At 40.6% G+C, this 25,969-nt stretch overlaps 2 protein-coding genes across 3 annotated transcripts in view; one reads left to right on the top strand and one right to left on the bottom strand.

The window, feature by feature from the left end:
* The window catches only part of veph1 (ventricular zone expressed PH domain-containing 1), an 87,722-nt gene that overhangs the window by 16,458 nt on the left and 45,295 nt on the right, over window positions 1–25,969 (top strand). For both annotated transcript variants that reach the window (XM_026191529.2, XM_026191532.2), the window contains exons 4-5: window positions 486–660; window positions 24,422–24,585. In XM_026191529.2, the coding sequence (XP_026047314.2) occupies window positions 486–660; window positions 24,422–24,585 (339 nt within the window). The remainder of the gene's footprint in view (window positions 1–485; window positions 661–24,421; window positions 24,586–25,969) is intronic.
* On the bottom strand, window positions 4,559–13,821 carry ptx3a (pentraxin 3, long a). The gene is made up of 4 exons (XM_026191533.2): window positions 13,471–13,821; window positions 10,107–10,266; window positions 9,318–9,742; window positions 4,559–6,491 (listed from the first exon to the last, which is right to left on the bottom strand). Exons 1-4 carry the CDS (start codon window positions 13,604–13,606, stop codon window positions 5,839–5,841), a joined length of 1,374 nt encoding a protein of 457 aa, XP_026047318.2. The 5' UTR covers window positions 13,607–13,821; the 3' UTR covers window positions 4,559–5,838.

The raw sequence follows: 25,969 nt of genomic DNA, 5'->3' as shown, positions 1-25,969 counted from the left end.
AAGTACTGCTGGCGCTCTTTGTTTCAAGTTACTAAATATATTTGATGCGTGGCTTGCTGTTAATGAGGATCTTTAGGCTGTACTGTCTGTTCTAATGAGCGTTAACACCATGCACATGTTGTTCAGAAAGATCAGAAGCAGCAAAGGACAGGCATCTGATCTTGTTACTCTCCTTTATAGATAATGAGAAGTAAAGGTCAGGACTGTAAAATTAAGCCTGCTTTGCTGCCCTTTCCTTTTAAGAAGTGAGCTTAATTCAAGTCAGACTGATTTCTCTGTGAATGCGCTCGCTCTGTGTCCCCTTGTTCAAAGTTACAGTGATTGCCAATCATGCTCACTTTACAAAAACAAAAGCATTTTATCTGTGGACGTGTGCTGCTTTGACCAGTCGCTGGCATGTCTCTTAAAATGTTAGAAAACAAATATTTACTGTGAGAATGTCGTCTTGAACAGAGTGTCTCCTCTCCTATAACATGTCTCTGCAGAACTACAGTTGTCCTTCGGTCATGGTGCTAGCTGTCCCGGTGGCCGTGCGGTTCCTGCAGAGGGGCAACAGGGAGCTGAGCAGGAACATGTCCAGTTACCTCTCTCTGGCCGCTATAGCCAAGGCCGATCTGCTGGCTGAACACACAGAGGCCATAACAATCAGCGTGCTGGGAGGTAGGATACACGTACAAATGCTCGCACACAAGAAAGGAAACTGGTTACCTTAATTTTGTAGAGAAACTACAACGAGTACGTGTGTGGGTGGTTTGAGACTGTAAGAGCTTTGGAGAAGAACTGAAATTGTAACAGGGGTGTTACAGGACTTAATGTCTTTTAATGTAGTTGTTGTCTTGGCTTGTAGGAACAGCACGTTTGTACCACGAGGGATCCTAGTAGATCTGAAACAATAGGATCAGCTGTTTTTACTGGAGTGGAAAATGGAATTATTATTGTAATCTGCAGTTGTAGCTAACCAATGTGGTCATACAATGCATGTCACATACGTCATTGTGTCCCTCGTGGAGCTTTGATGTATAAGAATTAGTTTGGAGGAAGGAGAACTGCTACCTTTTTTGTTTGCACAGTGTTTCTTGCCGTAGCCCCTGTGGATGCTACAGAAAGTCTTTGTAAATGCTTCTACTTTCTCTCTTTTTTGATCAAGACATCTAATGCAGGGTGGTTGTTTTTGCCTATTAATCGCTTTCATGTCATTCTTTTTAAATATCTCTCCTGAAGGCCCGATAATACCTACATGCTCTGGAGGCAGAACTAATGTGAGGGAAGGGAGGACTGGGGAGGAGTATAAGGTGACATTGTCCTCAGGCACTGATCTCATTACTGTTTTCTTCAACTTCCCTACTTAACAGCTCAGGTCAGAGAGGGTAACTGAGCTGACCTCCAGTCAGTGGTTACAGAAGGCTACGCCCACTATGTTTTTTTGAAGCCATTTTAACCCCTTTTTAACATACATGTTGCTCATTAGTGAGGTCCCTAAAGGTCCAGGGTCCATAGTCAGCCCTGCTTAATGGAGATCTGTTTACCCTGAGGCACACATGCTCCCTCACACGCACACATGATCATAGGATAATACAGGGAGGGCCTGAGTATATGTATTTGGATGTGCTGTTATGTTTTTTTATGTGAATCAGTCAGTGCCTCTGGGAACATGTTGAACCTATAACCTCATGTGCAGACACACACACTAATTACCTCACACTGTACCACAGTGGGATGCCCACCAAAGTGGTGCTCGATGCTCCCACTGTTCTGCCAGCAGCTCGGCACATGAAACAGATTATCTCCTCACTGTCTGGTTTTCCAGGTGAGTTTTTGCCAGATTTGGGCTTTGATTATAGATGCAAGACAATTAGCACCCATAGTCCATAAATGTGTTACTGGTTTCTTAACAAAAAGAGAAAAAAAGGGATGTCTTTTTATTTTCATTTGGATACATGAAATACGAGGGGGAAGAAAAGAGAAGCTGCCAAAAAGACTTAAGGTTGAAGTAACTGCTGCTAAATGATGACTAAATAAACAACTTTTCCCTACAAAATGCTTTCACCACATTCAATCAGCCAAAGCACAAAGGAATGGAATAAAAGCAACAACTTGCAAATACAGACGTGCACTGTTACGCAATTGAAAATAGTGAAAAATACAAGGATTCATGCTACAAACAATATGCTCAATGTGCTATTACACTAAAGTGTGGTTTACTCACATTTGGATTTTTCTACATATCATCCCAGGATTCTGGCTGTTTGAGTCGTTGGCCCTCGCAGAGTTTTACATCACAGTCAGACTTATGAATCTGATAAATTAGGGAAGGTAATAATAATACCTCAGTGTCACTGTAATGCTTTTTCACTTCAACATTTGCACTCTGTAGTCTCCGCACGTATCGAGTTCCTGATTGCCGGCTCCTCCAGAGATGCATGTATGTAACGGCTGTTTTAAAAATATAGCTCTAACATTTCTTTCCACTAGATACACGACACCCTCAAAGTCATCACCTTTTACTAGACTACTGGACATGAAAGTGCACACGAATACCTAGCCTTCTTGTGGGCTCAGAAAGAAGCAGAGAAAAGGGAAATAAAAGAGACAGAAAACGCGATAGTTTGAAAGTTCTGTACACTTAAGTAGTCCGGTGGCTGTAATCCAGCTCGACAGGGATCGACCGACTGATATTGAATCTGGAATGAGAAACCAGATGAAAGTGAGCAAGTCCTGCTCGAAGGCTTTTTAAAAAATTTGTAGCAAGTTCACATTTATCTTTCATTCTGCACTTTTTAATGTAACCATGACGGTTTCCAAGTTTGAGCACCTTCTAAATGTGCTGTACTGTAACCATTTAAGCTTCATGGTGACGTCTTTAACAAGCCAGAAGCCTGCGAACCTTTGTTCTGAAACCTAGACGCCAACATGCGTGTGCGTCTGTTGCCACATGCGATATTTTCTTCTTCTCCTTCGTCTTGTCCTTGGTGGTGCGTGTTGAGTTTCGGTCTTATAGGAGAATAGTGAGTTCCGTGCTTAATAAGCATGTGTGTGTGATTCCTAGTTACAGGAAACCAACAGCAGGATACTGGGTGAAGGTTTTATAGCTACAGCAGTCTCACACGCACTCACCGTTTGGCCCCACAGGGGTTTAGAGCCAAGGGTTCTTTCAATCTCTGAGTAAAACCTTAAGTTAGCAGAGAGGCTTGGAATCTGTCGTCTATCTATCAAAGCTGCGTGTCCGTTTTGGCTCTTCCTTGGACTGTAAGGTTAATACATGGCAGGGCGAGAAAAGTGAGTGAAGACTCGGTGAAATGTATGTGAGTGAATGTGGAAGGTGATTCTGTAACAGGTCACAGTTACACGGAGGTTGTAGCTGCGGGAAGAAACTGGGTCCAAGCAGGATGTGCAGCAGTAAACTGTAAGCATATGTGAGCTGCAGAAAGTCTGCAGGCAATTTCCCCACAGTCGCAGACATCACTGAATCAATTTTAATCAGCAAGAGATTAAATACAGTATAATTTGCAAAAGTGTGGTTGTGACATCGAGTGCTGTGCAAAGGTTTTGGGCCGCTCCTTATTTCTTTATGTTTTGCTTCCAAGGAGGCAGATTGTCTTGTAATTTTTTAAGTGATCTTGAGCGATACTTCTCCGGGCTTTGTGAAGCCTTTTAAAATTTTAATTGTTGTTTTTTCCTTGTACCTCACACTTTTCAGAGGAATATTTTTCAAGCCGCTTCACACTGACCTAAAAAGCATAAAAAGACACCTAACTCAAGGGATGAACCAGTGTGTGTACCTTACACTATAAAATGCCTTGATGCAACTTTTGTTGTGATTTTGCACCAGATAAGTAAAAAAAAAACGGCTTTGAGTTTCATTCAAACAACATAGCAAAGAACCAAATTTAAACAGTATCCTCAATAACTTTGTTACAAAAACATTTAATTTGTTCCCATTTCTTTAGCTGAATATGTGAACAATGCCAACAGTGACCAGATATAAAGAGATTCCCAAACAGCTGTTAACTTTGGCACATCTCAGCACGTTGTGCAGTGTGTACATAAAAAGTATGAGGAAACTGAAGAAGTGGAACACTAAAGGGGAAGTGGCAGATCTAAGAAAAACTATCTATAGCAGGTGAACAGTATCTGAAATCCATGTACTTACAGAAATAGAAATAAATCCAGCAAAGTCCTGACACAGACCCTCAGAGGTGGATCTGCCCTTCAGCTGATTGTCTACTGTTCGCTGAAGCCTCATCAGACATCATCTCAGTGGAAGGACGGCTGTCAAGAAGTAGTTCTTACGGAAGGGAAACAGGAAGGAAATGCTGAAATATGCCACATTACTCAAGAACTGGACTGAAAATCACTCAACAGTTCTGTTCCAGATTTAAAATTTCTGATTCAAGTCATTGTCAGTATGTAAAGAGGAGTTCAGGAGATAAATACAACAGTTAGTGTCTACAGCCATCTGTAAAACACGGTGGAGGGTTTGTCGTGGTACGGAGTGGTGTTGGAAATCTTGTCAAAATTGAATATTTTAAATTTTGAAAAAATACATAAACACTCCTAATTTGGACAGTGGATACTTTTTTATTCATACCTCACTTATTTAATCTAGTCCTGTTATGAAAAACTATATTTATGTACAAAATACATTCAGTTTTACATTTTCACAATAATAAAAACAATTTACAGTATAATACAAGACAAGTTAGTTCATAAAAGACTGTGTAAACATTATCCTCACTTTCTTTTATCAAACCTCACATGGCAAATTCAACAGTTTTACTCTTCTTACTTTATGCAGGATCAAAAGAAAACTTTACCTTCTACTTAAATGACAACTATGCACTGACAAAGAAACCGAAAGCAAAACAGGAGTTACGTAACTCGTATGAATGTAAACACTGAGTACAAATTTAGAAATATATTGTTTGGAAATTCTTTCAAAGCTTTCAAAGAAAAGTTCATGGCAATAAAAAAAATGGTAAGCTAGTTAAAAAAGCACATTTGTAGTTAACAGTCAGTCATGCTTAAAATGATAACAAGTACAGCAGTTTTCAGTCACAGGTAACAGTATGATGCCTGTGCTTTTGGTTGTAATGGGGTTGGATTACATGGCTAATTGTACCCACAAAACTTAAAAGGTATAAAAGCAAATGTCTTTTCTGTTACATTAATAGTTAAAATGCTAAAAAAAAAAGGAGAACATTTTCCTCTGTTTGGGTTTCTATTTTTTTTTTTTTTTTTGCATGTTTTGATGAACTGCACTCGCCATCTCAACAGAAAGATGAAAAATGCTTTGGTACTCTAAAAAACACATGTTGTGCAATACAAGATAATCACTTGTAATAGTCAGAGACCCCTCTTTTACTTGTGCTGCGTGGCTGTCTGGTGATTACTCTGTTTACTGGCTCAGAACCCGTTTACTTTCACAATAGACTCTTTGTCTTTCTTGCACTCTAATTGAGTCTTTGGTAAAAAACTGCTTGCAGCACGTTCTCGGCGAAACTACACGTTTTCTAAGACGACTGTGCATCAGTGTGTTTTTTGTGTGTGTGTATTACTGTCTCAGTTCAAAAGGCTTGGTGAAAAAAAGTCAACTTAAGTCTCTCACAGCATTGATTTTGTCTTATTTGAACATGCCCAAAGTTCAAAACTGCAGTATTAGCAGTTACAGTAATAAAAAGTGAGATGAGGAGGAAAATTGTGGTCTCTGCTACAATGAAACAATGAAAATGTTTAATTATAGGAAGAAAGATGATAAAAGCAGCTGTAAGTCTTTTCACTTTGAGCATTTAACTCTTACAATGTTGTGGAAATGATGATCATAGTGAAGAGTATGCACTATTAGATGAACTGAGCGCCTCCGTGCGGCACCATCTCCGTTACACCCCACGCCACTATGTTCCCGCTCTGCTCACAGCCATGGCCTTCCCGCAAAGACAGCTGGGAAATCTTGTCCTCTGACAGTACTTTGTCCCACATGTTCACCCCCGTCATCTTCCCCGCAAATGCCAACTTAGAATCGAATCCCGCCTCAAACCCTGCCACGCTGCTCCCGCTGCTTAAGGATGGAGGACAGCAGCCGTTCCTTTCCTGACCCAGCTGGAGGGAGCCGCCGTCGGGTAAGACGTGTCCTTCGGCCACTCCGGGAGTGGACGCTACCTTCACGCCATCCGCCCATAGGGAGGCCAGGCCCTGCTCTGAGGACCAAGCCCCACACAAGTGGGTCCACCGCCCTGGGTTCACCACTCCCCGTGCCTCCACCAGGTGAGCTTCTCCTCCGATGGTGAAGAGGGCAGCATTCCGCTTGAGCAGCAGCTGGATCTCATATGGATTGCGGCGGTTTCCATAGGTGAACAGCACGGTTTTGTTGGCGATGCTGGTTGGTTTGAACCACATGCAGACAGTGAAGGAGGACAGGGAGACGGGGACATCTGGTATGATAGAGGTGTAGATTCGACTGGAACGCATTGGGAAGAGGAGGGCCATCTCACAACCTAGCCAACAGGAAGATAAGAGGATCAGGGCTGAAGTTATGCCATATATAGTACTCAAGCACTCATCCAGCAATAATAAATCCTCCTGTTTGCACAGAAATAGTATAATTTTAAATTTTGTAAGAAAGGATGCCTGTAATTTGTGGTAAAATCTACAAATTACAATAAATTCTAGATATTTTACCCCCGGCTGCAGTGGTAATAGTGGTTCAGTTTAGAGAATTTAATATGATCATTACAAAGTTTTCTTTTTCATTTAACTGTGACGGCCCAAAATTGGACGTCAATTTGTTGTTACTCATGAAAAAAAGATTTTGTTGGGCATAACCTATGATGACAATGAAAAGACAATGGTAGCTCAGCAAGCGGCATTACATTTTTATTGTTTGTCTGTCTTTTGGCAGGATTACACGCAGAATTTGAAGCCAAATTTGACTGAACTTGGCAGAGAAGCGAGGAAACCGCTACAATTTGGTGCCGATCTGGATCGGTTTAAATTCCCAGAGGCCGTTGCGAGGGTGCGTTCCACAAAATTACCCAACAAAAGCAGGTTGAAAGTGTTTGCAGGAGAACATGTTTGAAGGAGCAGAAACGGAGCAAAAGAGGGGAAAGAACATGAAATGAAGCACAACAAACAGATGACCCTCAGGGCTCTGTCCATGTGTGATTTGGTATGATGGGGAAAAAAGGAGAATAATGGCCTGAAATTTACCCTTGCAGAGTTCCACTTTACATCATAAGACTTGATCTCCTACACAGACTAATGGAGTCCTAAAGAGATAAATCTACAATAAAAATAAATTGAAATCTAAAGCTAGATTAATTAAGTCAGATTACTATCTTGTGGTTACTGGGCCCCTGTGGTTTTACTGGGGCTGCCTCTACTGTTGTTGTACCACGGTATATGAAGTGAAGGCTGAAATAGGTGGCAGCGTGAGCGTGATTGAATGTGACACAGTCAGAGTTCAGTTACTGGTCAGGTGATGAGATCATGAATCACTGGCAGTTTTTTCCTGTCCCACCACCTCACGCACAGACACACACCTCTCTGGGTCATCTGGTTCGTGGATTTTTTATACTTTGTGTCGTCGCCTTTTCCCCTTATTCCTCTCTGTTTTTACTCATTCAAACACACACTGTCTCAAAGTCACTCTCTCACTGTTTGACACTGTAATGTCAAACCAACTTTTGTTGGTTAGTTTTTTGGCATGTGAAATAGAGAAAAATGTGTGTGGCATATGTGTATACCACCTTTGACTGAAGCCTTTTAGGCAATTTGGTCTGCGTTACATAATGGAGTGTAACTGCACATTGTCAGCATTGTCAGCTCTGAATTATTGGAGCTGGTGTGAGGTGGGGGTGTAGCAGGGTGGCTAGATCCAGTCTAGCATCCGAGTGTTTTTTAGAAATAGCCATTTATAGTTATTTCGCTTATATGAAATCATAAAATTAACCGTTTATGATTTTCTGATTTTCATCGCTTTGAAACTAAATCATCACTGTTTATGTGCAATAATGATTTAACTGGCTTACAGACTTAGTGTCTCTGTATCGCCTGTCCAACTTGTAGAAAATTAAGATTGGGTTTTCTAATTTGGTCCTGATAAATCCAGATAAGTCTCTGAGTTGGGGAATAAGTAACTAAATACACACTGTTTAAAAATACTCCCAACAATCAGCTGTGAACAACAAAGAAAACATCCTGGTAAAGTTTTGTCTAACAATCTGGTAAGTCCCATTAATAACCCCTAATATACAAGTCAGTGTTTGCTCTGCCTGCTGCTTAAGCATATAAACTCTTAGTTGTGTTTATGGATCATTTCCTGTTGTTTGCATAATGTTCCCGGTATATCCTGTGTGCATAAAATAATCCTGTTTAAGCTCACAGTTATTCCATAAAGGAAGAGCTCACAGGTGTTTGATCAGGATGAGCTTGATACTCTGCAGCCCTGATTGTGTGCGAGAGGAAATGTGTTCTGAACTGTGCACATTTTGCACATTACACAGCGTAACATCTCTCATTTTCCATTCTTTGTCATGCATTTTTAAGTATTGAGTTTTAACTCAAGATTTCTCTCTCTCTCTCCAGCCCTCTTTCTTTCACTCGCTTTTTTTCTCCCTCCAGTTAGCAGACACGCTCCCTACTTAAAACCGGAGATCTCGTTTCAGGTTCCTGCCACTCAGAATATAATAGTGAAAAATCCATTCTGTGTTTGTGTGCGCTCATGATGGTTTCCATCTGGTCCTACTTTCCCAGGGTTCTTTTGGTGTGGTTTTTGCGGCAACTGGCTAATGATTACACCTCCCTCTGTTCACTGTTTAGGCCAGATTTATAATTTTGTGTATAAGTGCACGCATAAGATGAAGAGTATAATTTAGCCCTTTTGTGGCTTTCATTTGATTTATTCTAGGAAATAAAGTTGTTGTACTGATATCAGTGATGCTCTGCTGCAAGTTTCCTCAGTTAAATTTGCTGAGCCTAATCTTATATTTATTAGTCAGTGTTAATTTCAGGGAACCCAGTTAACTCTGCTAACAATTTACAATAAGGGTTCATTACCCATGAGGAGTTTTGTCCAAAGCTTTTCTTTGTTATCATCTTTTCATGTTTTTACTTTAGTCTAATCCTACTTGTAAATTTCTACAAATACTTGTAAGTATCTGCCGGTGCAAACAGCTTTAGCTGAATCTCTTATTTCCAGAATGAATTAATACAGAAAAAAATTAAGCAGGGTGTTGTTTCAGAGCTATGAACACAAATAGAAATAACAGGAAATCACAGTTTAAGACAAATAGGGATGGTTGATAGTAAGGTCAGTGTTATACCTGCAGGCAAGAATCTTTGCCTCGAAGATCTCAGGGCTTCCTCCATCTCCACCTTCACTTCTTGCAGTGCAGCCAGCACCATTTCTAAAGTGGCCTCTGTTGTTGTGACTTCTTGCTCATGGTGCCCCTGCTCTCCACCCCTCAGAGGATGAAATCCTGCCTTGGTATTCATCCCTCCTGGGCTGCTAAAGCAGCTGGTCTCCAGCTTGGAAAGTCTGGATGCTTGTGTTTGTGCTGCAGAGAGGAGCTCTTGTAGCATTGTCTCCAGCTGGTTGGAATTCCCCGCAGCAGCCGCAGGAGAATCCCGATGTCTGAGTTTGAGGAGCTCCAGAGTCTCTCTGAGACGGCTGTTCAGCTGGATTTCCATCCTTCTTCCTGCATTCTCCACCGCCGCCCCACAGGACCCACCATACTGAGCTACAAACCTGACAATATAGAACCAAGAATCAATATGAGTGATTTGAACCCTTTCAGCTGAAGAGGTTTAAACATGTGCAGACAAGGAATTTGCTATAGTTGCTGAGAAATCTGCTAAATTAATTTGAAGCAGAGCTACATTAATGAGGCGATGGGCATTTCATCACTTTGCTTTTTTAAGCAAAGTGATGAAATGATTAAATCTGATTACACTTTTATACAGGCCGTTTACCATTTTATTTTTAGTCCTGTCTAGGTTGCTGAGACCTTGAATTGTCTTTGGCTTAATCACAAACACTCATTTCTCTGCTGCTCATCTTCAACCATAATGACCTGATGCTGATTGCATGACTTCTCAGTCTTACAACCGACCTTAACATTTCACTGCGCAGTGACCCCATCTCCACCTTGATGATATCATCGGCATACTGAAGCAGCATGTTCTCCCTCATTTGACTGTTCTCCAACATGGAGAACATCTTGTCCCATTTGGTCAGTTCTGAAGAACGGCAGGGGGCTGAAGTTGGTGTGGCTGCAAAGAGAGAAGGTAAAAAGAAGAAAAAGAGAAAAGTTTAAACATCCAACAGACGATGAACTCATTCAGGTTTCTACAGCTTCTAGAGCTAGCCACACCCCTATCTCCTGCACCTCCCCAGAGATCCAGATGGACTTTTCCTGCAAAAAGAATCTAAGAGTTACTCCTCAGGAACTCTACTGAAATCATATCAAGATTCATTAACTTTGTCATTGAACAGGTCCAGAGAAATTGCACGTCTTGTTCTTAAATTGTGCATTTATACTTAATGTATATGTAAGGCCACTAAGACAGGAAAAAAAATAAGAATACGGAATTCAGTTACTCCATTATCAGTTATGTATCAATATAGGAAAAGTGCTAAATATATGAAAAAGATCACCAACGTATCAGACTTTTATTTAGAAAAAGTGTTTGTTTAGCTAAAAAAAATTGAGCTTTTACTTTCTGCAGTTATTTGCCAGATGGAGTTGCGGCTGTAGCTTGAAAGTGTGCATGCAGGATATGTTTAAATTCATTTCCAATTTTCTTCCAGCTTTAACAGAAACTTTAAGGTCAACTTCAATCTTAAGAAGGAAATGGATTTAATTCTGCTTGAATAGCTGACTGCCACAAAGGCATTAGTGGGCATAGTTGGAGGAAGATGGTAAAAGCGCAGAAGAGGATGTTAAGTTGTTGGGAGAAAGAGGGTGAGAATGAAATCTGACAAATAGCTCACAAAGCAGGAGCTTTTCCTGTGAGCTTATTGGGTTTTCTGCTGTGAATGAGGAGACAGATGGGCGGTGTGGGGGGTTGAAAAGGAAGGTCAAGACCTGCTGACAACATTGGGAGAGATAGCATGAGTATTCCGAAACATATGGAAAAGGGGGATAAAACAATCCAGGAGTAAGAATATGTAGGTCACTGTATCAGACACGCTGTTCTGGTTAACTGTTGAGCCTTTTCGACCTCTGTTTATACCTGCAGACATATTCCAGAGGGGTACTATTACAGACCTACACAGTTTGTTTTGGCTTCCTGTTCTCAGTGCTCAAAGTCAATTAGACATAAGGGTCATGCACTTTGGACCCTGGGGCTTCTCAATCTAAGGGAGCTGAGCTTGGTTTTTGAGTGATTTTAGTAGAAGAGAGTGTAAGTGGGTGAAAATAATAACTTTTAGATGCATAGACCCTAGTTTTTAAAGATGTCAGTGGTTACTTCGATGATCTACTCTAAATGTATATTTAAAATTGTTTAAAGGTACGATGTGCAAAATCTCACCACTAGATGCCAGTAGATTGCAGATTGCATTTAGCTGAATTCAGTTTTCTTACCACTCCCGATTCAAGTGCAAAATCCTAGCTACGGTAGCCAGTGTAGGACAAACAACTCTAGCTGCTGTTCATCCATAGAGTGAAGGCTGTGAGTTTGCTGTTTACCTCAGCTGTCAATATGCTAGGTGTCCATGTCTATTTACTCTGGAGGAGGCTGTTAAAGTTTGTGAAAGGATTTCAATATGCGTCAGTAAGTAATTAAAGCTCACTTCTGTTTGATAACAGTGAGGTGTGTTGTTAAGGATATCCTGAACTTTTCTGTTGGTAAGCACTGCTGTTTTTGCCAGTGCTAGCCACTGTTAGCTGCTATTAGTCTCTGATAGCTGCTGTTAGCTGGCGTTAGTGAAAGCTTCTTTGAAGTGATTCAAACATTGTGGGACACTGGATACTTAGCGAATAAACTCTCATATGATGTGAGAATGTAATCGAGATGATTATCAATGGAAAATATGATTTATTTCTTTTCAGGACACTCAAGCTTCAAATTAGCTAGCATAATATTAGCTTAAAACTAGCCTCTTTTTTGTTTAGAAGGCTCATTGTCAGCTCTGTGGGTCACATGTCTAATCTGCTGACAATAAGTAACTTGACAATATTGAAAATAAATAAGAATTTTTATGTATGTTTTCATTTGTTAAAGCTCTAACTTGAGCTTGTGTGAACTTGAGTAAATTGAGTAAATTTTTAAAATGAAATAATCTCCAAATTACTGCACATTTAAGCAGTATTCAACAGGAAATAAGCACTGAATAGCTTCTATATTGTGTGGCAGTACTCAGCAGTATGCTCCTTTTACAACTAGTCAGTGTCTGTGTGTTTGAGCAAAGCATAACTCAACAAATTGGTCCACTCGTCTGCTACATGTTATTTTTCTAGCCTGTCATTCATTTTGAAATTTGCCGTGTCATGACCCCTGTCATGTGGCCTCATTAATTCAAATTCCTCTCAGAGATTCGGAGATTTGAGCAGGTCAGAAGCAGTGATCTGTGTCTCCTTCGAGCTTTTTGACCTCTCACAGACCTGCACTCAAACTCACGTGATTTTCTCCTTCTTGCACCCTCTCTGGGGGGCCGAAACAACCCCCCACCTCTGCTGCTGTAAACTGTGTTTGTTTGTTTTACTATTCTCAGTCATTTGTTTCGCCCAGTATAATATTTACCTGTTTAATCATATCCCAGACTATTTTCTGCCTGTTAACCGCTAGTGCCACAATTACACCTCCTGCCAGGTTTTAAACAGCTAACAAATGCAAAATTCGAGCTGCGGAGGGCCAGTTGGACACTTAAAAAACACAAACACTCACTCTCACTTTCTCCCTTTCATTCATCGCTCTTTTCATCCCACACATACAGGTCTAAACGACAGCTGAGAGAGGAATTTCTTAAAGATATACCAAAGTGTTTCTGCTGTTGGTGACCGCTGATTGTGGCTGTAAACTCCTACAGAAACTCTGTCTCTGCCAGCTGCCTGTACACTATACAAACCACATACATGTTAATCTCTAATCTCTGCTCTTCTTTTCTTTTTCCTTCTTTATTTATTTAAAGACACCAACTTGTGGAGGATTTTCAGTTTTTTCTCAAGCTGTGAAAGATTTGCTTTTTTACCCTCTTCTTCATCAGACCTTCTTTCACCCTCCTCCTCGATTATCATATCGATCCGATTCTACAGTTTCTTCCCATTTTTTTTGTTGCTGATGCACAATACATCAAAAGACAAAAGTGTTGTGGAAACTAGTGTCCCAGTCTTACTCATCCATACATGAATCTAAAAAAAGAAACTCAATTTCATGCTTTTGACAATTAATACGGTCGATACATCCGAGAGCCTTGATTTGATAAAGGTGCAGGCCCAGCACTCACACATGCACACACATTTCCACACTTACGTGCTGGCGTCTCTTCCTCTGCGATTTCATTGTAGTAGGAGGGACCGTAGTTGAACTCGATAGCATCCTCGTAGTCCGAAGGCAGACACAAACACATCGACAGCAGGCTCGCTGCCCGAAGGAACCTCAGAAACATGCTGCTGCTGCTTCTTCCTGAATGTGTGTGAGAGAGAAAATGTCTGTTTGCCTGTGAAAGTCAATAAATGTGTGTGCTGTTTTCCTATCTGCTTTTTCCTCTAAGTGTGTGTGTGTTGTATGGGGCAATTAGAGATAAGCTGCGTGTGTCTGCTTTCTCTGCCTGTCCTGCTGCTTTCTGTCTGTCTCACGTTCTTCATGAGCTGCATGGTCCTTTGCTCTTTTTTAAGCCCCACAGTCCCATACTGTATGTTGCCCCTCCTCCCTCCCTGACTCTCCACCTCTTCTCTCATTCTGTCTTGTAAATGCTGAGCAATCCTTTGGCAGGAAGCCCACTGCTATGGAGATAGAGAGAAAGGTGCTGCTTGGGCACACATGTACTCATTTCTATTTCTCTGAGAATGAGAACTTAGGGACATAAACTCTGACCTGATGACCTTAACCCGTACTTAATCGTGGACGAGTCTCACAGTTGATCAGGCAGGTTTTAAACGAGTGAAACTTTTCAGTTTCATCAATGTGAGCGTTTCATTTGATGAGTGTCTAATCGCCATTAAAAAAAGCCAATTCAGTCTACTCCTTCATACTAACCTAAGTCTAAACCCAAGCTTTTAACTGTTTTGAATCTAATTGCTATTGTAAGTTTAAATTTAAAGCCCTGTGGCCCTTAATCAGGGTCATAATGCCGAAATAAACAATCAAACACATGGGGAAAATCCACCGAGCGAGTGAAGAGACGTCTGAAAGTTTCTCTAAATCTCCGTACTTGTGAAAAGATTTGGCTTTCGTAAGTACAAAAGGGAGTCTGAAAGCACTGCAGTGAGACGATGAGTAATGCGTCGTTGGAGGTTATGTGTGTGTCATAATGAGATATAACGGGAGCTTCTGTGACTAAGGGAGAGGGAAGGAGAGGGGTTGAGGAGGAAGCAGGGAACACAGAGCTTTCTGATATTTGCCCCATGCTGGGATGCTGTGAGTGGGTGTGAGTGGGTGAAGTTTAAATGGAACCCAGACAGGAGAAGTTTCTAAATGGGTTTATTGTTCTCCAGCTTCTCTCCATTTATTTATTTATTTGTGAGCCTCGCTGCTTCTGTGCGCCTGTACTTGTGTTTATATACTGTCTGTGCATCCGTGTGATAGAAGATACTCATGCTGGTGTGTGCATGCATGTGTGTGTGTGTTTGTGCCTGCTTGTGTATTTTTAAGAGGATGGAAACAATGACTTCCTCACGGGATTTTAGGATAATCTCACTCTCATCCTGGTCCCCTCCCTCCGACTTTCTGTCTGCCCGTTCCTCTCTTCCATTGTGTTAGTTTGCTTTCCCTAAATTGCCCGCTGAAACGCACACTTGGCCACTTGTTATCAGGGTGGAACAGCCTCTTCGTGCACTGAAACGCAGAGAGAGGTGCGTGGGAAAGGATTAGTGAAAGCTGGCTCTCTTCATTAGTTCTGTATTTCCACTCGATGGCTGAAACTGTTGAGTCCATTATCGTGTTTTTTAAGCTTCCTCTAGAACACTTTGGATGTCGTCTTTCCCATATACTTGTCCATGATTTGCTAATTCATGCCACAGAAGGTGATCATGCAGTCCGAAAGACTGTTCGCTGGTGATCGTTCAGTTTTAAGTTCCACTCTTCTTTTTCATTTATGCTGAAGTGTGCTCAGCTTGAGTACAGTGTGATATCACTGTTTGTTGTACCTGTGAAACACTGTTTCCCAACATTGTGTTCAATTGCTTTTTTAAAAATGGTGAAATGATTGTTTCTATAAAGACGATGTGAACACGATTGAAGGGTGTATTTGCTATAATTTTCAGTGAAAACTTGGAGTATAGAAAATGAGAGGACAGCGTGGGTCTCTTCTAACTCAAAACATGGAAAAGAGCAGAGAAAAGCTGGTTACAGTGTGGATTCTTATTGAAATCTGCAACTTACTCCAGCACTTCCAGGGTGGACACTGAGGCATTCCCAAGCCAGCTGAGAGATATGAATCACCCCAGCATGTCTTGGGTCTGCCCCGGGGTATGCCTGAAACGCCTCACCTAGGAGGCGCCCAGAAGTCCTCTACTCTGAGCCCTTTGCTAATGATTCAGCTTCTTATTCCTCTCTCTACAGGAGAGCCCTCCACCCTACAGAGGAAACTCATTTCAGCTGCTGGTATCCTTGATCTCATTCTTTCGGTCACTAACCACAGCTCGTGTGGAGAGGAACGTAGGAAGCATGGCCTGAGGCTCGGAGGTGCTGATTCTCCTTCCCGCTGCTTCACACTCAGTTACCAAGTCATCCAGTGCTAGCTAGAGGTCATTTCATGATGAAGCTTAGAACCACATCATCCACAAAAAGACAGAGAGGTTATCCCAAGAGTGACCGAACAGGAAGTCTTGCATCCTCATAGGACACTCGGTGATGTGGTCACATAGCACATCCAGACTGGTCAGGCAAACGCTCTCAAGAGGATAAAGAGCTGGTCCTCTCTTCCACCAGGACAAAGACCGCAAAAGTGATCAGTATCACGCCCTTTTAACATGCCTGCTGTAGTTTGACACTAAATGACTTCAACTTCAACAAATGCATCATTAAACTAAGTAAAATTTAGAACGAATTAATGTTTCAGAATGCTTCTATTAGGGCTGAACGATTATGGAAAATAATCTAATTGCGATTTTTTGCCCCAATATTGCGATTGCGATGCGATATGCGATTATTTTTTAAGTTCTTTGTCTTCTGTATTATTAAACAAAGACAAGCAATACAACATATAGTATGGCCAATACTATATTACATTAATTTTAAACTGTTCTTTCCTGGAAGACAGACCTCTGTTATGATGACATGAGGTGATGCATGAATTGATGACTGACATTTTTATTTAACTTCTTCAATCACAACAGTATATTTGAACATACACAATAGTTTATTTTTAGCTTACAAACATCTGAGCATAAAGTGCTGACAAGGAACCCTGGTGTAAACATTAAAATGAAAGTCAGTACAATGTGCAGATTGCAGAAATATACATAAAAAAAATCAGTGGCTTTACCACACTCAGTTTTTCGACATCTGTGAACTACTAGACAGTCATTCAATTAAAAAATAATATTAAATAAATAAAACTAATAAATAAAAAATACACACATCTTACTGATCTCTGCAGTCAGTAACATTACACATAAAGTGCAAACATAATAGCAATTGTATAAACACACACACAAACACGCCTTTAAAGTTTAAAGGCGTGAAATTGGACGGTCTAGTTCTGATTAGCGTCACCGCTGTCTCGGTGGAGTTTAATAAACTCGGCCGTCTGCTTCTTGCTATCTAAAATATAACCAGACACTGGTGTAAATTCTCGACTGTCTCATACTTCTGTTTAATAAGTTTTCTGTTTGACGTTTAGTCAGCTGTGTGAAAACCAAGGAGGAACCCACCCGGGGGATTAATAAAGTTTTATTTTATCTAATCTAATAACTTTAATCTCAGCCATACCGATTTACTCACGAACAAACAAAACACTGAAAAAAGCCCAACAATAACATTTTTAGGTTGTCTAAGTGACTTATATATTACGTTTAACCCGAGCAGCGAAACTCCGCGGTGATCTGAAAATGATGTGCCGGGAGTTGTGCCGTTCTCGGCCGCATCAGTAACCCTCGAGCTCCCGGCTAGCTGTCGAGCTGGTGGGTAGCAGACGCCTCTGAAAACGTCGAAGCACTTTTGCAAATATGGGATATCTTGATAAACCGAGCAGATATTTGATGTTTACACAACTACTTTCTCGCCTGAAAATATGTTAAAAGTTTATTTTGTGACCCAGAAAGATTAGTATGAGTAATTTTAAAACTTAGTAGCGGCCGCCATTGCTGGAAACTGGAGTTTGGCTGGGCCGCGCTATGAATTCTGGGATATGGTAGTAATTTGGACAGCCTTCGGCACGTCGCTGTGACGTAATCGGTCTACAAATGCGGCCTCAGGAGGATGCAGCCCATGAATTTGGACATGTCCAGAGTATAATCGCAGCCTTTGCGGTTAGAAAATTGCACTTGATCATGTCGCGATATTATCGCAAATGCGATATATCGTTCAGCCCTAGCTTCTATACTCAGAAAAGAAGCCTTCATATAGGCTCTATTGTGTTTCGGGGGTGTTTGTATTGTAAATGTTTCCATGTTTTGCCTCACAGCTGCAACGTCAAGTGGGAATTCAGCCAGCTGGAAACACATATTACAGGCTTGTCTAACAGTTGAGCAAAGAAATGACTTCACGGTGTGCTCGTGCATGAGTTGTATCCTTGCAGTGACAAATGACTTACTTATAGTTTATGTATGACTTAGTTACACAGCTTTTACACCAAGGGAATATTTAATATCAGCCACACAGATGTGTTCAACGTGTTTCCCGCTGCACTTCATTAAGCGCTGACTCAGCAGAAAGAAGTGCTGAGAAACATTGCAGTTTGGGTCTTAACAGCCTGAAAGCTTCACTCGATACCACAGAAAGAGTTCAAAGTGAGAATCGGTCTATCAGCTGTGCTAGTATCTATCAGCATTTATGATTTAGATATAAAAACAATTGTATCTACTGAACATTTTTATTCATTGTGCACACGTAATGAAAATCCTTCGCAGTCTTTTCTTTAATTTCGGGTAACCGAATCCCTTCCAGACATCTGTGCAGTCGTGTCATATGAGCTTGAATATTTTAAACTGTGTTTTTTTTCCTTCCCTGCTGGGGGGTAATGGGGGTGGGTGGTATTGGCTCATCCAACAAAAACATACACATTCTCAAATGTATGGGCTTTCTGGGAGAAGTTCATCTGATTTCTCTTGCATTTTGATTTGTCAGATTCTCACCCCCGTCACCCACCTCAGAGTGTTCGATTAGCATGAAATATGACAGGCTGGACATGTGTACATGGAATGTGCTTTGGAAGCTGCAGAAAACACGTTAAAGTCGTAAAGCTCTCCAAAAACATCCCTCTGGATATCGTTTGCGTTGGTCTCTGCAGTTTTCTCCCTGCAGTAACCTCCCTGTTGTAAAGGTTCTGGGGGTTTTCTTCTTTTCTGTTTTTTTTCTTTGTCAGATTATGTGCATTGTTTAATGTGTGGAGAATGTACTCATCCACAATACTTAAGATAAATCGGCAGGCCAGCTGACAATGAAAACCTCCTTCTAGCTTTTTAAATGTAACACAGAACTTCTGGCGCATCTTCAGCTCATTTAAACCCACATTTTCATGTGAATGCTTCTTGATCTTCTTGAGGTTTTGGTCTTGAAGTGTCAGGGTATTGTTTTTTTAGTCAAATTGTTTTCTGCAGCATAATTCACATCTGAGTTTGCGTGTTTTTGTAAACTTATAACATTTTCTTGATGATTTTGCTCATTTTCACATAGAGAAAAATCCAAAAGAACCAAAAAACATCTCTGCAAAAACACGAGAGAATGTTTACTTTCCTCACCGGCTAGATGTGTCCGGGGCCAGAAAGTAAACAGTGGAGGAACGTTTCTACTAAATCCATAGTTGTGAGAAAACCCATACTCTTATAAGCCTCTGCTACAACCAGAGATGGGCAGTAACGCATTACTTGTAACGCGTTACTGTAATCTGATTACTTTTTTCAAGTAATGAGTAGAGTAAGGGATTACTATTGCAAAAACGGTAATTAGATTACCGTTACTTTCCCGTAGGAACGCTGCGTTACTGCGTTACTAAAACCGTGATTTTTTGCGAGAATGTCTCATGACAGTGACGTAAGCGAGTGCGCCGTTAGTGACAACAGCTGTGTGCAGATCAACAATGGTTCACATATCGATTGTGGGAGAGAGTATGAGTGTGCAGCGTGGAAGTACTGACCTTACTTTGAGTTTGATTCCATAAAAAGTGACAAAAACATTAGCGTCCATCGTGCGTGGGAAGAAAACTTCTTTTTACAGCAAAAAAACCCCTAAACTTCCGAGCAAGCACCGAGTGCGCTACGACGTAATGGGAAACTCACAGAGAAACTCGCGGATTCTTCAACTGACCACGGCACACCTGCACCAGGGTAAACCTCCGCCTACCCAACTCCTGCTTTACAGGTGAAAATAGAGCAACAGGACCGCTGAGTCTTTGACTTTATTTATTTTCTGCTGTGTTTTACTTGCATCTATTTGAAAGACTGAGTGTAAACACAAAAAATATTTTATTTTATGTGCTGGAATGTGTAGAAAATAGGTTTAAATGTTAAACTAATTTATTCAAGTCAGAGAATGTTGCATATAATAAAATTTTTGCTTGATGCATAAAGTTAAAAGATTAAAACTGATAAAACAAGTTAAAAAAAACAGACTTTTCCATTTGATTACATTTTGTATGATGGATTATGCAGAAAAAGTAGAATTGGGCTGAAAGATCTATCGCTTTATCACCTATTCAGGTTGTAAATCGTGTTTTTAAAAAGTAACTAAGTAATTAATTACTTTTGAAAATAAGTAATCAGTAAAGTAACGGGATTACTTTTTTGGGAAGTAATCAGTAATTAGTTACTGATTACTTTTTCCAAGTAACTTGACCAACACTGGCTACAACTACCCAAGCTGTTTCAGTTTGCATGGTCTGACGTGTCCCCGAAAACAAAACAGTTTGCTGCAAGGGCCATTTAGCTCAGGCTTTGAGTCAGACTGAGGTCAGGTCGCGTCACAGCCACAAACAAACTGCTCCTGAATTAGCTTAAGACCAGACTGAGACCGTTTCCTCTAAAGGGTTTCTGTGCTGTTGTTTTGCTCTATATCCAAGTTTCTTTACACCTCTCCAGACCACCGCTTAATTTTCAGTTTTAATTTAGATATTTTTCTGTATATGAACTTGTGCACCTGACATCCCTCTCTCTTGAAGCAGTGAGCATGACACATTATTTAACCTTATTGATGCCAATTTAGAAACTTTGTAACTAAATTTAGCACTTTTTCATACCCCTGTTAAATGCTTTTTCCTCTAAAAATGCACCTAGCAGTTTACTGTGGTGTCACAAGCAGCTGCTCTTATGAACGTGAGCTTGATGGAGCCCTGTCCATCCATTTGGACTTTCCAACCAATGTCTTAGGTACCCAGTACTAATGGCTGTCTTAATTCTTGATGGCACAGATTCACCAAGGTGCTGGAAACATTCCTTTTTGGACCTTATTGATATGACAGCATCACACAGTTGCTGCAGATTCAATGGCTGCACATCCATGATGAGAATCCCCGTTCCCCTATCCCAAACGTGCTCTATTGAATTTTCTGTTGCCCTGATCACTGTGGTGACCATTTGAGTACAGTGACCTCATTGTCATGTTCAAGAAACCAGTCTGAGATGTTCTGAGCTTTGTGACATGGTGTGTTATCCTACTGGAATCAGCCATCAGAAGATGTGGTCAGAAAAGGATAGACATGGTAAGCAACAATACAACAAGACCCTTTGGTGGTGTTTAAGCTCTGCAAAGGGTTGTCGTGATGTTTACGCCAGCTTTACAATCTTAGTGTCAAAGCAGAAACTGACACTCATCAAACCAGGCAACGTTTTTCAAGTCTGTCACATGTAGCTGTAATGCTCAGTGTTGTGTCCTCTCTGACTGCAGAGAAACCAGAGACATCCAGACTGCAACTGAAGCTCTGGAGCTTTAAAAAAAAGACAGGTATTTGGGGTGCCCTTGTTTTAGTAGTACTTAAATACTGTCTGTATTATATTTTAGTAACCCAAGAAAGAATATGCATAAAAACAATGGCTGATTTATTATTGTTTTTTACTTTCTTTTTAATCAAAGTTGAATGTCTCTGTAGATTTGGACACAAAATTTTTTGAGGGACGGGTTTTGTAATTCTGATGTGACATTTAGAAAACATGACACTTCACAGTGAAAATGTCAGAGAAAACTGTTACCTTTGTTTGCTAAAGACAAAAAACAAAGGTCAGTGCATGAGCGCTTGTCACAGTGTCACGTCAGCTGTTGTTTGGAATGAAAGTATGAAGGTCAGATATTGTATGCAAACATGCCAGCACTCTCTCTCACACACACACACACACACACACACACACACACACACACACACACACACACACACACACACACACACACACACACACACACAAATCAAAGTTAAAGTGGAAGTTGACCTGCTAAGCAAACTAGAAAATCTATTAAGATTTTGTTTTAAGAGAGATGAAGAGTTATCAATGTCTTAGTCAAAAAAGCTAAAACATGTGGCTTCGAATCAAATCTACTTGAGGACATAACACACTTTATATAACTTGTCTCATTCACACAATCACCTTTTTCTACACCTAAGTGCTTTCTAGCTAACATTCATACTCCGATGTGGAGTGTGACTTGGGGTTCAGCTTCTTGCCCAAGGATTCTTTGGCATGGAGACTGAAGCAGCCAGCGATTAAACCACCAACCTTCCAGTTATTGAATGACCTGCTCTACCTCCTGAGCTACAGCCACCCTATAGAAGCAAACAGCTAACATATACAAGAAACCCCTGCAACATGCTGAAGCAGGGCTTCAGAGACTATGCTACAAATTGTAATTGTAATTGTGCAAAATTGCCTACCAAAAGTTCTTTCTACTAAAGTTAGAAACACTAGCTTCTGATGCTAAGCGTGTACTCGCATTCACCGGAGAAAAATACTTATTTATTGGAAACAATTACTGACAAAGCTCATTTTTCTTCTGATGTCGTTCAAACAGATCCGAACTTGTCCAAATATTTCATAAAAATCCAACAATTTACCGTAACACTCATTTTATTTTTCAAATTACTTTTTATAAATGCAAGTGTGTCTGACAGTATAAGGGGCTCAAATACGTAAGCTGTGTAAATTCTCTGTTTCTGGGCAGACTCTTGTCTCCTCCAGCCTTTTAACATTCCTGTAAAAGACCCGTAAAAGCTGCAACCTCGGCTTTATGGTTATTACCAGCTCTCTCTCTCTTTCTGTGCACTAACTGTGTCAGTCTCTTTTTATGGTGATTTGTGTTTAAAGTACAGGGGTGGTGCCTGATAGTCTACATTAGTGTACATTAGTGGACATTGCAGGCAACATTTAAAGCAAGAGAAGTGAGCATAAATAGAGCCAATGACCGTCTTATAAATATTATCTTCCATTTGCACAGAACAGTCAGACCTCTCTGTTGGTCTGTTCCAACATCAAACCTGCTGAACATTTTTGAGTGGACAGCCTGTGGTTACAGTGATTTATAGGTTAATACTGGTTTTAGTGTAATGTGCAATTTTCCTGTGGCTCTGCCTCGTCTGTTCTAAGCCCCTCCCATCATTCAAAAACACCTCTGCCAGGTAAGAGGAATCATCTTATGCCACTGCTCCTTTACATCTTACCTCCAACAGCAAATCTCACCTGATTTGATCTGACACCGCCTGTGATTGGCCAAAGCCTCCTGATGGGGCCCAGAGGAGGTGCAGGAGTCTTGATTTGCTTACCTGAGCTTTAATGAACTTAAGTTAGATTAATTTTGTCGTGTTTGTGCAGTGCCACTGTTTGTTTGGTGTGTGTGCTAAGGCTAGCTAAGCTCAGGAGTGTTAAAGTACTTCTTAAAGCCCTCCTCCAGTAGTTATTCCTCCAATCTGACCATTTCACCTGCTCTGCAAATACTATAAATACTAGTCCTTTAAAGCAGTTTATACAATTTATATCAATTGCAACAGTTAAACATAACGTGACAGGGCTTTTGGCTTTATGTAATACTCAAGAACCGTAGTACAGAACCCTGAGAGGTCCCATAATGTTTACCATTTGTAAACAAGAGTCTTTGTTCACTGATGTGAATCATTTAAAGATGTTTTATATGTTAGTCAAAGGCTGTTGGGTAATACTGTGGGTTTTCTTGGGCTCTTTGCTGATCAGCAAATGCCTTTTTGCCAGTCATGCGTCAGTACTGGCTGTCTCAGCATCACTGCATGAGTACTGACAACGAATGAAAATTTCATTCCCGAACAGAGATGTTGTCTCATGACTGGTAATCTGATGTGTGTCTTCTGAGAATAGCATTAGAGCTATGCCAAAGGCAACTTAAAAAAGAAAGGTTTTAAACAATATGCTTTTTCTTCTTTTTTTGATCAATCTCAACATCTTTGCTTCTCCAAACACAGAAATAAGCACATAAAACAGGCTCGGATGCAATATGTCAGACCTAAATCTCTGCAGAGAGGATGACAAAATGCAAACGTGACCTTTTTCACCTCCTGTAATAAATGTGCCAATGTGACACTGACCAGCCCGAGCTAACAGCCTCCTCTAACTCTGTAATGACCCTGTTTGGGTCATCCTGCTGCAAACAGCAAGGAGCGAGAAAGGGACAAAAGAAACGTTGTCACAGTGTTATTTTCCTAAGTAAACAAAAGAATGCCTTTTGCTTCTCTCTCACCTTCTTTCTCTTCCTGAAAAGTTTTCTTAACATTTTGATTACTAGGAAAAGCAAAGGAGCAGCTGACCCCTTAATGCTTAGCTGCTCGTTCGTTGTCAAGATATATGTGTGTAATTTGATGGTGTTTAGCTGGTCTGAACATTTTGGGTACTGGTACCCAACCACAGAAGATCCTTCCATCCATTTTCTTCCACCTATCCTTTTCAGGTTTGTGGGATTAGTGAAGATAAAACACAAATTCAGCATGCTTTAAATGCATGGAAATGTTAAAAAGAAGGTCAGGTGCTCAGTGCAGTTTTTTTAAAGTGACCTTTTTTTTCACACAATGACCACTTTGTGTGGAATCTGTTTGTAAAAGGCTTTGAAGTTGTCTCTGGGGCTCAATAAAACATCTGTGTTTCTCTTTCCCCGCCAGGTAACCACATGCTGTTGAGAGTTCTGCCCTCAGTCTACCCCAAACAACCAGACACCATTCACCACCACCTAGGCAACCTCACCGCCATGATGCCACAGCTGGAATCCACCGAGCAACAACACCTGATCAGGCTTATTCAAATGGTTGCCGAGCAACATCCACTTGTGAGTTTTTGTGCTGACGAATTAACAATTTACTGTGTTTGAAACCAACTATTCAAACTATCCACTTTCATTTGGATTATTTGGATTATTTTTTCTGTTAAGTTATGGCTGCGCATACCACTATTACTTCACCGCCAATTTATATTAAAATTTCAGTCATTGTGTCACCGCTTTGCAGCCAACACGGTGAAAATTACAATAATAATACATATAAAATGTTATGACAGACTTCTAAAATGTTTCTATTTTCTTGTTTTTACGACAGGTGGCATTATAAATTTGTTCAGCGCTCTACATCATTTAAATGCCTCCCACCACATAGTTCAGATCGTGTAGAAACCTCAGTTGTGTGCTTGGTGAGGCTTATTTAAGTGCCTGTGTCATTTTTATAATGTGTTTTGGGTTTCTTGAAGCTTTGCCGGTCTCTTCCTTCAGTGCCCTTGATCTGACTGTTTCAGGAATCCATAGTCAAGTGACACCTAAACATAGTATATACATGTTATATCTAGTATTAATAAAAACTAAAACGAGGTAAATGCATTACAGTCAGAACTGATGGCCCATGTGAAAGTAATCCAGTATCTAGAAACAAAAACACTCGTGAAGAAGTTGCGAAATCCAGCATGTCTGTGATTATGTCGTTTCTATCTGTGACTGAAATGTATGCAAATGAATGCATGTGGAAAATGCATTGGAGAAAAAAAAAGAGAAAGCACTGGGAGAATTGGGACTTTGCATGTGGTGTGCAGGAATTCCCTTAATCCTGGATATTTTGGACCAGAGCTGCTGATGTTCAACGTGAAGGAGGGGGTGGGCGGGGAAGTACCACATACCAAGCAGAGCACATGGTGGTAAAACGCAGCCTCAGTTGAGAAACAAAAGCAGCCATCTGGAGTTATTCTAATGTGAACCCCCCACACAGGCACACAGGAAAATATTGTAGCTGTGTTCGTCACAGCAGTTACCAAATGTTTGGCATCTTGAGATTCACTTTTCGTAAGTGATGCGGCATTAAAATGGCACTCATGTGGAACTTTTGAACTGCATAACCTATTTTTCATTTGTCAGACAGAATTGTTAACAGGACATATATGGCTTGATAACCTTTCACATCAACTAAAAGAGCTGGCAATGGTGGATATTGTTAGACCATTCCAGTCTAGTGCAGTCTACTATGACCCTTACAGATTATGAGCAGGAGCTTTTTATTCACTCAGTTTTTCCAGACATCCCTACAGCCAAGCTTTTGTTTATTATTAGTCACGAGTATCTTCATCTCACTCCGAGGTCACTCCTCTCACCTACGGCCTTCACTGGAAAGATCAGGGCTCCTTTTGGTAGTTGTTATTTGTCATGAATAATGCTCTGTTTTTATTTTATTTTA

The sequence above is a fragment of the Astatotilapia calliptera genome, chromosome 14, assembly GCF_964374335.1.
Source record: "Astatotilapia calliptera chromosome 14, fAstCal68.1, whole genome shotgun sequence".
NCBI classification, from domain to species: domain Eukaryota; kingdom Metazoa; phylum Chordata; class Actinopteri; order Cichliformes; family Cichlidae; genus Astatotilapia; species Astatotilapia calliptera.
The sequence above is the reverse complement of the archived record's forward strand: the minus strand, read 5'-3'. Positions and strand labels throughout refer to the sequence as shown.